This window comes from Ambystoma mexicanum, chromosome 2q, assembly GCF_040938575.1.
Source record: "Ambystoma mexicanum isolate Mex_15411 chromosome 2q, UKY_AmexF1_1, whole genome shotgun sequence".
NCBI lineage: Eukaryota > Metazoa > Chordata > Amphibia > Caudata > Ambystomatidae > Ambystoma > Ambystoma mexicanum.
In genome coordinates this window covers 941,796,681-941,812,148 of record NC_090924.1, presented here as the reverse complement: position 1 = coordinate 941,812,148, position 15,468 = coordinate 941,796,681, and the positions used below count along the sequence as shown (strand labels likewise).

Sequence of the window (15,468 nt, the reverse complement as noted above, 5' to 3'; positions counted from 1 at the left end):
CCGGTAAAACCTTACCGCCTTACTACGAGGTCCCTTTGCGGGTTGGGGAATTTAACGCCTGCTTTTTGCAGGCGTTAAAAACCAACCCGCAAAGGGACCAGGGAGCTAATTACGGTACCGCAATTTGCGGTACCGTAATTAGCACCTTCCCCATTCCCCTAGAGCCCTATGGGGCAAAAATGGTAATGGGGAAGGGCAATGGGTGAGGGGGAAATACCGCCCCACCAACCTTGGAATAGGGCAGTAATTCCCCTTTCCACCAAGGCGGTGCCGGTATTTTACCAGCATGGACCAAGGTGCTAATAGCACCTTGGTCCACCGCCATCCGTGTAATGAGGCCCTTAGTCTTGACCGCCGCCATCGCTACTCTGATTGGTCTGGCTTGTCCAGAGGTTACCCTGTTCCAAGAAACTAGGCTGGCCTTCTTAACCTCTGCCCCTCCAGGTCCGAGTTCAGAAATCCATCTTAACAGAAGGATGTAGGTGCACTGAAGGGTCGTCGCTGTTAGGTAGTATTTCCATTTTTGGGGACGCTGGGGTATGGCAGGCCCTAGGCTTCAAGGGGCTGCTTGAAGCAGGTGGAGTGCATGTTTTATAGTTTTGTTCCTCGAGTTGTAATTCCCGATCAGTTGAAGGGAGGTGCAGCCCTTACTACATGTCGGTGGGTTCTTCTTTTGTGAGTTTATTGGTGGACAGTGTGTAGTTAAAGTGTTGTTGGTTGGATCTGTGTTCCTTTTGGGTAGGTGTCGTTGCGCAAGGTTGTGTTTCCAACTACTTTGTGCTTCAGGGTTTTATTAGTGGGGAGCTAGTTTTCAGTGGTGTCAGTGCGCTTTTGTACCTTTATGGTAGTGTGAAGAGTTTGGGCTCTGTTGTGGGCCTTGGTGTGTGAATGGGCTTCATGTGGACCGTTTCCTGGGGTTGGGTCTCGTGTTCATATGAGCTTGGGTGTTGCTGAGACAGGTACGTGGTGGCCACGCATATTTGTATCGGTATTGTGTAGGATGGTACTTTGTGTGTAGGAATGACTAAGACTCTACCAATGTTTGGTGCTTTCCTATTATTAAATGAAGGGAGGGAGAAATGTTATAATGAGTGTCTTCCCTCTATCCATTTACCTCCCTGGAGTGGTGATGTCAGTGGAATGAGGTGATGTCACTGTGTTTAGAGTGTTGTCATCAGAATATGGTTTCATGGGGAGCAGTTGGAGATAGAGAGCTGGCTGGCAAGGATGTGCCGGTTTTCATGCTGTGTACTTAACTAATAAACCTATATAACTTTCCTGCTGGCTCAGGTGTGTTGATGATAATACGACATTGTTACACACTACTTTCAGAAAGAGCCTCAAAACATACATGTTTCCTGTAGAGTTCAGTCTTGGAATGTTGTCCTCGAGCTGGTATCGCACGCTCTCTGGATTCGATGCTGTGAGAGCCGCGTGACCAACAGGGAACAGTTAGGAGAGAGTTTAAAATAGTGAGCGCTGTGTTGGGGCTCCGCGGAGCTCCGTGGAATTAAAGTATTCTCTTCAAACTTACCTTGTCATCGCTTTCCTTCATATGGCGACGAGGAAAGGAGCCAGCGGGGTGTCCCAGTGAAGCAGGGCAGTGTGTCGGGACATCCACGGTGCTGACCCCAACGACAGTAGAGGGCTGCGCAGCTCGGCAGGAAGAGAGGTGTGGGGATTCCGCAAGAGTGACCCGAACAAAGAAATAAGGTGTTACAAATGTGGGAGTAACCGCCACATTTCCACAAGTATGTTTTGTCCCGCCAGGAATATCTCGGTTTGAAATGCAAGAAGAAGGGCCATTTCACGAGGGTGTGTCAGGAATCAGGTGTGGTGCAGAACATTGAAGCAGGAGGAAGAGTACCAGAACAAGCAGAGGATCAAGTAATGGAACTGTGCAGCCAGACAAAGCATGTGCTAGACGTTTCGGAGGTATCAAGCAAAGGAGGTGCACCCACAGATGTATTCATGATCAACGAGAGAGTAGTGACAATGAAGGTGGACAGTTGTTCACCGTGGACTTTGATGTCGAAGGCAACATTTCTGAGTTGCATGCAGGGAGACGTGAAAATATTGAAAAAACACAATATTGAGCCTTATGCATATGGTAACGTGAAAATAGATGTAGTAGGGATGTTCCAGGCCTCCATAAAATATAAAGGCAGAAGCTGTGAATCGGAAATATATGTGACACAAGAAGGGTCATCACTCCTGGGGTGGGGTGAACAATGGAAATTAGGGATCAGAATCCAAGCGAATGCAGAGAGACCTATTGATGTGGCTGAATTGAAGGACAAGTGGGAGAAGGAGTATCCTATGGTATTCAAAGATGAATTGGGAATGTTGAAAGGATTTGAGCACCAAATTCAGCTGAAGGCCAAAAGTGCATAAGGTGAGGCCAGTGCCTCATGAATTGAGTGAGAAACTGAAAGTGGAGGTAGAGTTGTTGCTTCAAAAGGGAATAATAGAAAAGAGTGAAAGCTCGGAATGGTTGTCGCCGGTGTTGGTAGCCGCAAAGGCAAGTGGAGACATTAGACTATGTGTAGACCTGCGAGATCTGAACAGAAGTATCTTGGTAGATAGACATCCCCTGCAGATAATTGGTGACAAATTTTCTGTGCTAAACAACGCCAAAGTATTTTCAGTCATTGACCTTTCTCAGGCATACCATCAGACTCCATTGAAGATGATTGTCAACATTTGACAGCATTTATTACAGTATTTGGAACATATGAGTATTGCAGGATGCTGTTTGGACTCGCCTCGGCGGCGGCTGTGTTCCAAAGGGTGATGGAGACAGTACTGGACGGAGTAAAAAACATTATTGTGTTCCAAGATGATGTTCTGATATATGCTAGTTCCATTAGGGAACATGATGAAGTGTTGAAACAGGTGTTGAACAGATTGGGTGAGGCAGGGTTAACGGTAAAAAGGAGTAAATGTAAGATTGCGGTGAGCAGAGTGGAGTACCTGGGACATGAAATTGACGAGCAAAGAGTGAGGCCTAAGAGGAATTTAGTGGAAGCATTGAAGGATGCACCGGTACCAAAAGATAAGGAACAAGTCAAACCATTTTTAAGATTGGCCGAATATTATCATAGATTCGTGAAGGATTTTGCCAAGGTGTCAACTCCTCTTAGAATGTTGCTCAAGAAGGGTGTGAGATTTGAATGGTCAACAGAATGTGACGTGGCTTTTGAGTGCATTGAGCAAGCAGTGAGTGCAGCACCATCCATAGGAAGATTTGATTCTAAGGATAGAAGTGTGTTGGTGGTTGATGCGAGTATGTTGGGGTTGGATGCAACATTGGTGCAGTATGACAGGGACAATACAGAGAGAGTTATTGCATTTGCGTCTAGGACGCTGAGAGCTGCAGAATGCAAATATTCCGTCATCGAAAGGGAAACATTGGCCATGTTCTGGGCTGTGAATCATTTTAAGTATTTCTTGTGGGGGACAAGATTCGTGGTCAGGTCAGACCACACACCCATGGTGTAGCTCTTTGAAAGTGGAAGGTGGGCTTTGGGTTCTCCAAGAATAAGCAGGTGGGGTTTAGGACTCCAAAATGTTTACTTTGATGTGAGCTACTTGCCTGGAAAGAGAAATGTGGTGGCGGACTGCCTGTCCAGGCTGCCAATGGAAGGTAATGGAGTAGAAGAAAGAGAAGTAGAAGAGGAGTCAGTAGTGGCTGAAATACAGAGTGCAGTTAGTAGAGAAGAGTGGACACAAGAAGAAGATTCTGATGAGGACCTCAAACATGTAAAGGGTTGGACAGTGGAAGGGTGGCCAGCTAAAAGAGATTTGGATAGCAAATTCAATACCTGATGGGAGATAAGAGATTAATTGAATTTGTGTGAAGGCAGGTTGAGGAGGGGTAGGTATATTGTTCCCCCTAAGCCTATAAGGTCAGTGTTGGTGAGATTGGCACATCAGCGTCTTCCGGGAGAAGCTTCCATGAAAAGGAAGTTGAGGCAAAACTATTGGTGGCCGGGAATTGACAAAAGTGCTGAAAGGTATGTTAAAGATTGCTGGAATTGTCAAACAAGTGACAAATGCAGAGTGGTAACAGATGCCCCATTAATACCTAATATGATACCAGATCAACCTTGGAACAAGTTGGCAGTGGACATTATGGTCCCTGTGGCAGGCCTGGGAGAAGGACTTAAATTTCTATTTGTGGTAGTAGACTTCCATTCCAAATGGTTCGAATGGGAAGCGGTGAAAGAAGTCACGACTAGGGAATTGATTGGTTTCTTGGAAAAGGTCTTTCTTAAGGAAGGTGCTCCTGAGGAAATTGTGTCTGATAATGGAGTACAATTTGTGTCTGTGGCAATGAGAACATTTCTTGCGGGTTATAGCATAAAACACACGAGGACAGCACTGTATAATCCCAAAGCGAATGGTCTGGTTGAAAGAATCAACAGCTATATAAAAGGGGACTTACAATTGGCTATGAAGTCGGGACAACCATGGAGGGAGGTGTTGAGGATGTTAACATGGAGTTATGTCACTACACCACACTCTGTAACTGGTGTATCTCCATTTGTGTCTATGAAAGGCAGGGAACCTGGTACAAGGCTTTGTCCAGGATGGCTAGGTATGGCAAAGGTGGTCAGTGTGGATCGGGATTGCATAATGAGATTAATTAAATTGAGTCAGGAAAAGAACAAAGAACTGTTTGATGACAGGGTGAGGGTGAAAGAACAGGAATGGAATGTCGGGGAGATGGTGTATGTTAAACATCCCAGGTTGGTGAACAAATGTGTGGAAAGTAAGTTCCTAGGACCGAAGAAGATAAGTGCAGTTAAGAGCAATGTGGTTGTTTTGGAGGGAGGAGAAGTTTGGTCAAAGGGAAGGTTGGCAAGAGCAGGAAATGAGAAAGAGAATACATTGGAGGAGAAATGGAAGGGAAGACAAGTGAGTGTGGACAATAATAAGAAAGAGGAAGAAGAGGTGAAAGGAAGAGTTGTTGATGAGGAAGTGAAAGGAGGAGTTGTGGATGTAAAAAATAATGATACTGGTGTAAGAGTAAATGAAGAAGGTTCACATAGGCATAGGTCAAAGCCTGTGTGGATGAGGGATTATGAAACTGAAACTTAATATTAAAATGAAATGGAGGTCAAGATTTATATGCTCAAAATTTAAGATTTATTTTTCTGCTGTAGTTTATTTCTATGTTATTATTGTTTTGGCTTAAGTGGGTAATGTAGTTTAATTTATTTATGTTTTCCTATTCATAGTTCATACTTAAAATATTTCTGCATAAGGGAGAAGATGTGTAGAGTTCAGTCTTGGAATGTTGTCCTCGAGCTGGTATCGCGCGCTCTCTGGATTCGATGCTGTGAGAGCCGTGTGACCAACGGGGAACAGTTAGGAGAGAGTTTAAAATATTGAGCGCTGTGTTGGGGGTCCGGGGAGCTCCGTGGAATTAAAGTATTCTCTTCAAACTTACCTTGTCATCGCTTTCCTTCATTTCCCCACATATAACTCTGCCCTCCTTCACTGCTAACACGTGTCTATCCTAATCTTCCTATCATTTTCTGAAAACATTTTTTGACTTTTTTCAACTCACAAATTTTACAAATATTTCCAAGTAAGGCGAAAAAGACTCTGAGTAGGGCCAGCACTAAAGAAACATTCAAATACAATCAAATAAATGAAGCAGTGAGGATTTATGTTTATGACACGGAAATTAGGCCTGAAAACCTGTCATAGTTAAATGCTTCTATCAAGGTCATGAGACTTGGGTGATCCATTTATGATCGAAGTCGTAAAGAAAATATCTATAACACTAGTTTATGGAAACACATTAAAACAAGATCTCATATAGAAGTAAATCAATTGAGAAATGTATCCACAAAGTAAAATCAAGTTGACATGGACACAAATCTAAGTAACTGGTTTATTGCATTGAGGTTCACAATCAGAGAAGGGACTCGAACTTAGGGCCTGATCACGACTTGGGCATTACCGCCGGCGGTAATAGCCCTACCGCCGAACTCCCCGGCGCTAATAGCGCCGGATCATGAGTTCGGCTGTAAAGTAATTCCCCATTCCCCATTGAGCCCATTCGGGAATGCCCCATTCCCCATTGGGCTCAATGGGGAAAATTTGCACTCTTACCGAAATCCGCCGGCGGTAATAGTGCAAATTTTCGGCGGATTTCCCCCCAGCTAAGAGCTGGGGCGAAATCCGCCAAAGTCCTGATTTGGCGGACCCTTAAATCCGGCGGTATTAGCGCTACCGCCGGATTTAAGGGTTACCGCCAAAGTCGTGATCAGGCCACAACACAATACCAATGTGTCCAGTTCGGGTTATAAATAGGCATCTTCCCTGACTTTGCAGTGTAATTACTTCCTGTATGCGTTAAACCCAATGAACTGATCCAGGCTGTTACTTCCTTTCTAAAGGAAAGATCAATTAGGTTTCTAGAACACAAGTTTATTCAACTGGATCTTTGTTTCAATTTGCACACTCCCAAAAAGTCTTCAGATTTAAGAAATGAGTTACCAACACAAATATGGATCAACAATTTGGTGACGTTTACTCCACTGCATGGTTATATATATATATAAATATATGTTTAGACTCTGAAGAATATCTATGCAAAAACATGTTACTGAATAGAGAATATTTAATCTGCAGCGGCTATTTCACTGTCTAGTTTTTTTAAATCTGCATTTAAAAAACTGTACTAATGCTGGAAACTGTGATAACAGCATTGGACTTCAGCACATTTACTATTATTTGTGGCAAGTGGCTAACATCAAAATATGAACAGAAATGTAGCATTTGTGGATATGAGGCACTGCTGAGGATGAAAATAAACTGCATTAAGAATAATGTCTTTCACATAGAAACAACCCAAACACAACACTGCCAGTTTACTAGACGTTATGAGAGGAAGGTTTTGTACTGGTGCTGCCTCACGTTGCTATATGATGCCATATATGTCAGTAAATCTAACCTCAGATGTATTCAACCCGCGGCTTCCTGTCTGTCAGGGTACCTCTATTGGGCATTTCTGTTCCAGATTTATTTATTACAGGAAAGTGTTAAACGATCCTTTATTTCAGGGGTCGTAGTGAACTCCCTTTTTTAACGGAAATATTCAAGATGGTGCATGATATATTTTGCATTACACTCAATGAGAGGGAATTCTGGCAGTTATGCTCACCGTTTGTATTACCGCAGTTTTCTTTTTACATGAGAAATGGCGTGTGCTCTCCGCGTGGCACTTCTCATGTAAACAAAACAAGCATCTTAGCAACCAGGAAGCCATGGTCGAATGCTACTAGCTACTTTATATGACCTTGTGTCCTTTCACAGCCGTAGCGGCTCGAGGGACTTAACATCATCCACAGGTCGCGTCCACCTCGGACACGCAAGATGGAGTACTGCTTCTTAAATGTCTGACAAGCCACGCTCTTTCAGGAGACACGTTACCACATGCGTGGTGGATTGTCATGTGTTCAGTTACGGGAAAAACAAAAGTGCACTAATATCCTTCTTGATTTCAAATTAAAATAAATATATATTTCAACAGAAGCAAAATGATTTACATTTTTCATAGTGCGCAGTGCATAAATGAAAACTAAGGAACATCACACGTGTCTGCAAATTGCACCTTGGAGAAACCCGCGCGTGGTGCCTTCCACAGGTCATGTACATGAAAGTGTCTGTTACCAATATATGGTGAGTAAATCATAATTCATGGACTAACCATTTAAGAGGTTCATTTTTCATTTTCGAGTCGGTGCTAAATATGAACACCATATTTTATAACGATTTCTCCCACCTATTCTTATCTCGTTTCGCTTTTCTTTTAAACGGAGACTGAGGCAAAACACCCAGTACAACACAATATATCATGAAAGCGAATGCAGTGATAACAACATTGACAACCACCTGGGAAATAAAGATGCATGCACTGCTTCTAAACTAAGCCAAGTGCTAGCTTAGCATGAGCAGGCTCCCCAACACATGTGTGCTTCTGCATGCAAAGCTCACACACGAATATACGGTACTTCAGGTATTGCAGTTCAATCAAACCCGAACAGGTTTTGTGTTATTACCTGCAAACTCCAGTCAGGAACATCCGGTCCTTTATCAAGCCGCATGCCTGCCCTGTCAGAGCATCCCGCAAGGCTCTGCCCGCACAGGAAACTCGCTCGCCTGAAAACTAAAATAAAAGGACAATTAATACAATATTTCAACCTTTGCACCTGTACGCAATACGAGATATGGTCAATAAAGTGAGAAAACACCCACGTCATTTTTATTGCGCACACTGATTGTAATCTCTTCCTGGAAGGGGCGCACACATTTTCTGCGAAAACGACTCGAGAGAAAGTGTTACACTTCTCTTACGGCGTGTTGACACCTTACAAAGTCACAGTCAAGTCAAGGAATGATTTCAAATTATTCAAATGTGTTTTTTAAAAATATCTCTTTGTTTGTATTGTCATTGCGTATGGTTCAGCATACACATGCACAGAAACATCACTTTCATGTCTTTTGGGGTAAAAACATTCCCTTTGGGTACAACTACACATCAAACCGCACAAAACAGATTTCATAGAAATATCTGGAGATCCAGTCACCTCCTAAATTTAAAATTCCCGGCAAACGTAAGTTGCAGTTTTAATGCTGTCAGCTACTTCCACATACATCTTTGTCACAAGTAACCTATATGGATCAGACGTCAAAGATTTCAGTCTCTGATGTTGTGAACAAATTATGTGTCCCGCGCTATCTATTAAACCTGGCACTGAACCTATTTCACCATGAAGGTTTGATGCACTGGGTTTGCATCTGCATTTCATTTACATTTGTAGGAAATCCACATCATACCCAGACGTACCCTCACAAACCCAGCATTGAACCAAACAACTTCGCGCTCCCCTCCTTGTTGGGATGCATGGTACCGTCACCGCCAGAAACTACTAGAGCACTCCAATGCGCATTGAGAAGAAGGGCACACAAGCTACTCTCAAGAAGCGAGGCAGAAATAAATACAGTGCAGGCGAGCAACCATATGTATTGGAAAACGTGTGTGCAGAAACATGACATTGAGGTAATCTTCAACTGAGAACCTCCTTCCCATTGCTGCTAGTAGTACACTCTCACTTGACTGTAAGCTTATGTTATCTGCCTCTGTGGATAAGACCGGCAACCTTTTGGTAATTCTTTCACCAAAGGTTAAAAAATGCTTCTGGTACTGTACCCATCAGGTTTACACGTTGAGATCGTTAGTCAATCTGAAAATTCCGATTTTTTATTGACTTTGGTAAGTTAAAGAAACAATAAAATACTTGGTTTGAGAAAAAGGACATGAGATGTCATGGTATCAATATAATTGATCGAAAGAAAAACAAAAACAAATGGGAGATGTGTTTGAATTGCGTACAGTCGAAAATGTAGATCAAATCCCACATTCAGTTGCATTATAGTGAACAAGGGGAGCGGGGCTGTGTGGGTGTGCCACCCCACCCCCTTTTTCACTATAATGTCATCGTGGGTCCCCCACACCCGTTTGAATAAAGCTAAGAAAAATACAAGAAAAGAGCTGTGCTGGTTCCCATCCACATAAGTGAAGGGAACCAGCATCGCAGAGGCATGCAGGAGATGGCGGTACACAAAGAGGTGTGCAGCCCACAGGTAAGTACGGGTATGGGGGGAAGCAGGTTGTCAGAAATGTCCATGGGAGAGAAAACCAAAAGCCATTTCCTTCGGACATTTCTTATTCGATTTATTAGTGAACATGCAGATGCCATGACACACATGGCAAACCCAAGATATAGCAACTGAAAATAAGCTCCCACCTGACTTGTGGCAGGAGTTACTATTGCTCCCATTCTGGAGTCAATTTGGGAGGAGTAAATACGTAATTTGATTATCACATTGTTAAGCATGGAAGCACACCATCTTCCGACAAACTATGCTATATGTTAATCACTTCCAGCAATTATGTAATTTGTTGGATTACACAAGGGTGGATAAAGCAAATATTTCTGTAAACTACTCCTAATGATGAGGTTGAGAAGGGTTAGATGTAGCTGCCCTGGTGGCCCAACCTAGTGGTGCTCTCCGGTAGTAAATTGGTAAAAAGAATAGATATGTTTTACAGATGAGATTTCCACTTCATGTATAGGGAGTGTGATGAGAAGATGGATACACATATCTCCAGAAGCTACCAGGTTATAGGGGAAGACCTTGGCAAATGTTCACCTATAGCAACATCAGAGTATAGTGACAAAAGCTCAACTAATACAAAGGTCAAAGCTGGGATTTCTGATGCTAGCAGACAAGAATAATAACTGAAAACAAGATTCCCTAGTCTTGCTATGTGGGTCTGTCCCCCACATTTGGTGTGTAAATATTCATCATATATGGGGAAAGCTGTTATACCATGACAATTTTAGAAGATTACATTTTATAGGTTCACTTTATTGTGAGATTTGGCTAAAGAACCAATTGAGTATAAACAGAAAATATGTGAGTCTATTAATGCTGCAAGGAACTCACACAAGGACATGCACAAACCACTATATTGTATCATTTCTATTTAGTTTATATACCAAATGATCTAACACACACATATGCTGGTTTTCTCTAAAAACGTGGACACATTGCCAAAAAATATTGACATGTGTCAATGTCAAGGTCTTAATTAAACAAACCCCACAATTCAACACAGTCTTAACATACCAAAACAATTTTCTGTCAGAGAAATAAAATGGATCATCCATCAGAGGATAACCAAAGTTGTGATTATGGGAAGATCCAGGAAATGCCCCTATAAATGCTGAGATGAGAGGGACAGTCTTGAAAAGCTGATAGTTACTGTTACTTCGGACTATGGTTCCATCGTAAACTATTGTAGAGTGAACATCAAATTATGTAAAGTGGGGCTTGGGGCATGGACCACGGACTTGAAGAAGCTTCAAGTGAAAGTGTGACTACTAGTCAGTCCACATTTAAAAGTTTACAATTAAAAGTGAGTATTGCATCTTTAAAGCTGGCAGGTGTAATAATTGGTACTACAACCTTCTGGGAGTCTTTGAAATTAGGGATTTGGAAAAGGTTTTGAGACAATAAAATCCTCACCTTTAGCAATCATCAGATTAAAACATTCTCCAATTAGATTTAAACTCAAATCTAGGTTGAGATGATCTTTTACACATAGACATGCAGATAAAGCCAACATTATGTAGGGCTAACATGTGCTGGATAATCTATTCAAAATAATGACAATTTCCTAGCAAAAGTATTCAATAGATGAAATGGAAAGAATTGTGGTAATGGATGGACTGGATGGAATAGATGGAATGGATGAAATGGATAGAGTGGATGGAATAGACAAAATGGATAGAGTGGATGGAATAGATGGAATGGATAGAGTGGATTGAATGGATGAAATGGATAGAGTGGATGGAATAGATGTAATGGATGTAATGGATAGAGTAGATGGAATAGATAGAGTGGATGAAGTGGATGGATGGAATGGATGAGATGGATGGAATGGATGGAATTGATGTAATGGATAAAATGGATGAATGGATAAAGTAGATAGAGTGAATGGAATAGATGGAAGGGGTGGATGTGGTGGATGGAATGGACAGAATGGATAAAATGGATAGGGATGGATGGAATGGATGGATTGTCTGGAGGGATGGAATGGAGGAAGTGGGTGGAATGGATGGAATGAGTGGATGAAATGGATGGAATGGAGGATGAAATGGATGGAATGGGTGCAAGGGATGGAATGGAAGAAAAGGACAGAGTGAATGAAATGAATGGAAATGGATGGAATTAATGAGTACTCAGTTAGAACTGTGAACATTGGCCTGTGCCGGACCCTGGAAGGATTGGGAACGTTGGACTGAGTCACTGTGGGATGGATATGCGAATGTTGACATGTCCCACACTTTGGTGGAGCTGTAAACATTGGCCTGAATCACATGTAGACAGAAATATGAATGTAAATGTTAAAACGTGTACCCATGTGTACCCTGCCTTCCTGTTCCCCAAGCTATTTCTATATATCCGTATACCCCCCGGTGATGCTGTGAGCCCAGCACCCTGTCTCTTTGTCCATGTGTTGCTATGTTACCGGCCATCCTGTTCTCAGGCCTGGTCTCGGGTGCTTTAAAGATAACCATCATATCACATCACTACGTTTACTCTCTACTATACACCACCATTCAACTAAAACACAGCTATAACCCTGATTAATTCGGCCTGGCTGTTCACATACAAATACTACCCCATGAACACCTCATCACCAAAATAAAACACAGCTAGCCGAGCACATTCCGGCCTAGTCGCTCACATATGCGTCCTTTAGCCCTAATGCAGCCAGAGCCCTATCTTAGTGTCCACCCACCAGACTTCACACATCCAACTGATATCTCCAGCACCACACCTAACGCTAGGATGCAGCTACCACCCGGCAATTGCATCAGATGCCCACATGACACCATCTCTCTCTACTGACCAGAACTACAGTTCCCAAGAGCATTCAACCTATCAGTGCTTTGAGGTCATACCAATGATACATAGAGCTCTATATAAATACCAAGTAACATAACATAACCTAACATAACAATATGCAGAAACATTGGGTCTGAGCATTTGCCTGCTGGGATGAATCATGCAGAGTAATCACCAGGCCCGGCCTAAAGTCTCCTTCCATATGACGAGGGAAAGGCAGCTGCTACCTGATCCTAACCCTGTGGCTGGTATCAGTTAGAAGAATCACATGGGAGGAAATGGCTTTCTGGGGGAAGTGGTAACTCCGCTAGGAGAGACACATAGTATAAATCTTCTGAGGATGAAAGTGAAATCATTCCCAGATACCTAATGGCGTACTATTAATGCACAAAACCCTCCAATGTCAACGCCCAAATAACCTGCCATGAAATTCATTTAAACAGAGCAAAGTTGGTGTCTCAAAACTTCAGGCATTAAAAGGTGAGAACCTTGAATTGTTATAATTCTGTCTAAATGAGAAATCCTGTGGAATTACAAACTCTTTCCACAACCTCCCCTTATTCTAACAACTCTCAGTTCATAGAACAGCACAAATTAACTGAAAGTAACGGGGAACAATCTAATGTCATACATTCTTCTATGGACTTCAGTTCCCATACTGTGCCAAGAAAGAAGAGCTTAGAGGCAATGAGGATTCAGAATGGTCAATATTCAAAGGTGTGGTCTAGTTTTTGCCACTCAAAGCACCTGAGCAAATTATTTAAACCCCAATATGAGGCACAACTGGAGATTGAAGGTGAAGTAGAGGAAGAAGTGCAAGGAGTACTGGAAGGCTGTATGGGAGCGGTAGCTAGGGACGCTGAAGCCATCCGATGTGTAGGAGTCGCCACAGAAAGAAGCGTGCATGCTGATGTCACCACAAAGGGTGAAATTGAGCAGAATAAGAATTGCAGAGTACACACAGTGGAATTCAGTGTACTATGAAGAAGCCCAGCTGATGGGGGGGGAGTGTCTCAAGCGCAGCTTGTGGCAGGCTGGTGAAGTTGCTGAAGAACAACAGAGCTGCCACCGCTCCCGAAGACTGATGAGCAACTTACTGGAGGTGTTACGCTCACCTGGATTCCACAGGGGCGTCAAACGAAGCTGGACTGCTGCGGTCTCCATCAGTGTGACTCGTAGCGAAGTGATGATCGACTGCACTTGCCCACTCAGTTTCGTCTGCCTGGCCCGCAAGAATATTTTCCTAAAAGTAGTAAAGGGGATTAGCCACCCGTGGTAGAGAGGTTACACTAACACTATTTTCCCTGAAAACTTCCAGTATTCCCCTTCATAAAGTCTCACCTTATTGTTTGGAAGCATGAACTCTCCATCCTGCGGGAGTGCAGGGGCACGTAGAAGTTCAGTTACTTCACTGATCCGAAGGTATTTGGCAGAGTTCCAGACAACAATGACTCCGAGGTAAGAAGTGTGCAAACCTAATGTATAGTTCTTTTAAAGTTCAAATGTCTGTTAATTCACTCTTGCTCCTTTCATACCTTTTCCCTTGCAGCGTGATCCAAGGAGTGAGTTTGCCTCGATGGATGAAGGTAGCGCTTAGGTAAGAGTCAGTTTGTACCAAGCACTGTCTAGCAAGTATTATTGTTCCAAATGTAATTAACCAATAGTTCCCTATCTTCTTTTCAGGTGCGGCGCCTTGCCGAAAATGTCTAACATAGGACGGTGACCAGCGCTGCCTCGAGTGGTAAAATTTCGAGTAAGTATCTTGCGGTAAGTAAAAGAATGTCTTTGGTGAAACCCCACTCACCTTTTGTTTGTTCTTGTCTTTTCAGATGCTGATGTTTTGGGCGGCGATTCAACGGGTGCTGCGCCGGGTCGTGGAGATGCCCCGAAGACAGGTGAGTATGGCGCGGTGCTGCAGCTGGCAATGCGACGTGGTTTATTTTAATGTCTTATTCCTTTATCCACAGGTGCGGCTTTTCCAGGAAAAGATGATGACCAAATGGAAATCTCCTTGTTCTAACCTTCTCTTCTTCTTTCCTTTTCTCTAGGATCGTCTCCGGACACAAGACGGGTGTGGCTGTAGACTGGATGCTGGACTGCAGACACAGTGAGCGTTACGCTGCTAAAATGCAGAATAACGCGAAGCGTGTGCTGCTCTTCGGGCGTGGTTTAAATAGCATAAAAAAAGTAGTTCCCAGGTAAGAAGTTCCAGTACCACACCCAAGCAGCAAAATAGTTCCTAAAGGAAAGTGGTCCCTTCCTGGCCTCATGATGGCCTGTACATGAGTTATATTCAGGATGACCTGCATAGTTTAAAGTTGGCAATATGAGCCTGGCACCTATGGCGCCAGGACTGGACCTATATAGCCCCTAGGTGGGGTTTTGGGAATTCCTGTGTCTTCTTGGGTGCCTGTTCCCTGGACAGATGGACCTGTTGCAGATGTCTGGGGGCCGGCATCGTGACAGCACTCCCCATCAAGGCCACTCGTAAGGCTGTTCTCCTCACTGGTCCCGGTTTGTCTGGGAAATTCTGGTGGAACCTTTTCACTAATCGAGGTGCATGAATATTGTCACTTGGTTCCCATGACCTTTCTTGTGGACCATATCCTTTCCAGTCAACCAGATAAAAAAGTCTTGATTTGACTATTTTTGAGTCCAAAATATTCTTTACTTCAAATTCTTGTTCCCCGTCTATTAGGATGGGGGTAGGTGGTTTAGTTAGCCTTGTCCCTGGTTGTACTGGCTTTAGAAGTGAAACATGAAAGACTGGGTGAATTCGCAAATTTGACAGTAACTCCAATTTGACGGCCACAGGATTAATAATGGCTTTAATAGTGTAAGGTCCCGAATACTTTGGGTTAAAGGTTCGAGTCCCCTTTAAAAGTATGTGTCTTGAAGCCAGCCAAACTCGGTCTCCTATCTGATATTTCGGAGCTTCTCTTGATTTGTTGATATGAGGTTTTCTTGTAT

At 43.1% G+C, this 15,468-nt stretch overlaps 1 protein-coding gene across 3 annotated transcripts in view; it reads right to left on the bottom strand.

The window, feature by feature from the left end:
- The window catches only part of RAPGEF5 (Rap guanine nucleotide exchange factor 5), a 1,543,629-nt gene that overhangs the window by 1,111,428 nt on the left and 416,733 nt on the right, over positions 1 to 15,468 (bottom strand). For all 3 annotated transcript variants that reach the window (XM_069648248.1, XM_069648249.1, XM_069648250.1), the window contains one exon: positions 8,079 to 8,185. In XM_069648248.1, coding sequence (XP_069504349.1) covers positions 8,079 to 8,185 — 107 coding nt within the window. The remainder of the gene's footprint in view (positions 1 to 8,078; positions 8,186 to 15,468) is intronic.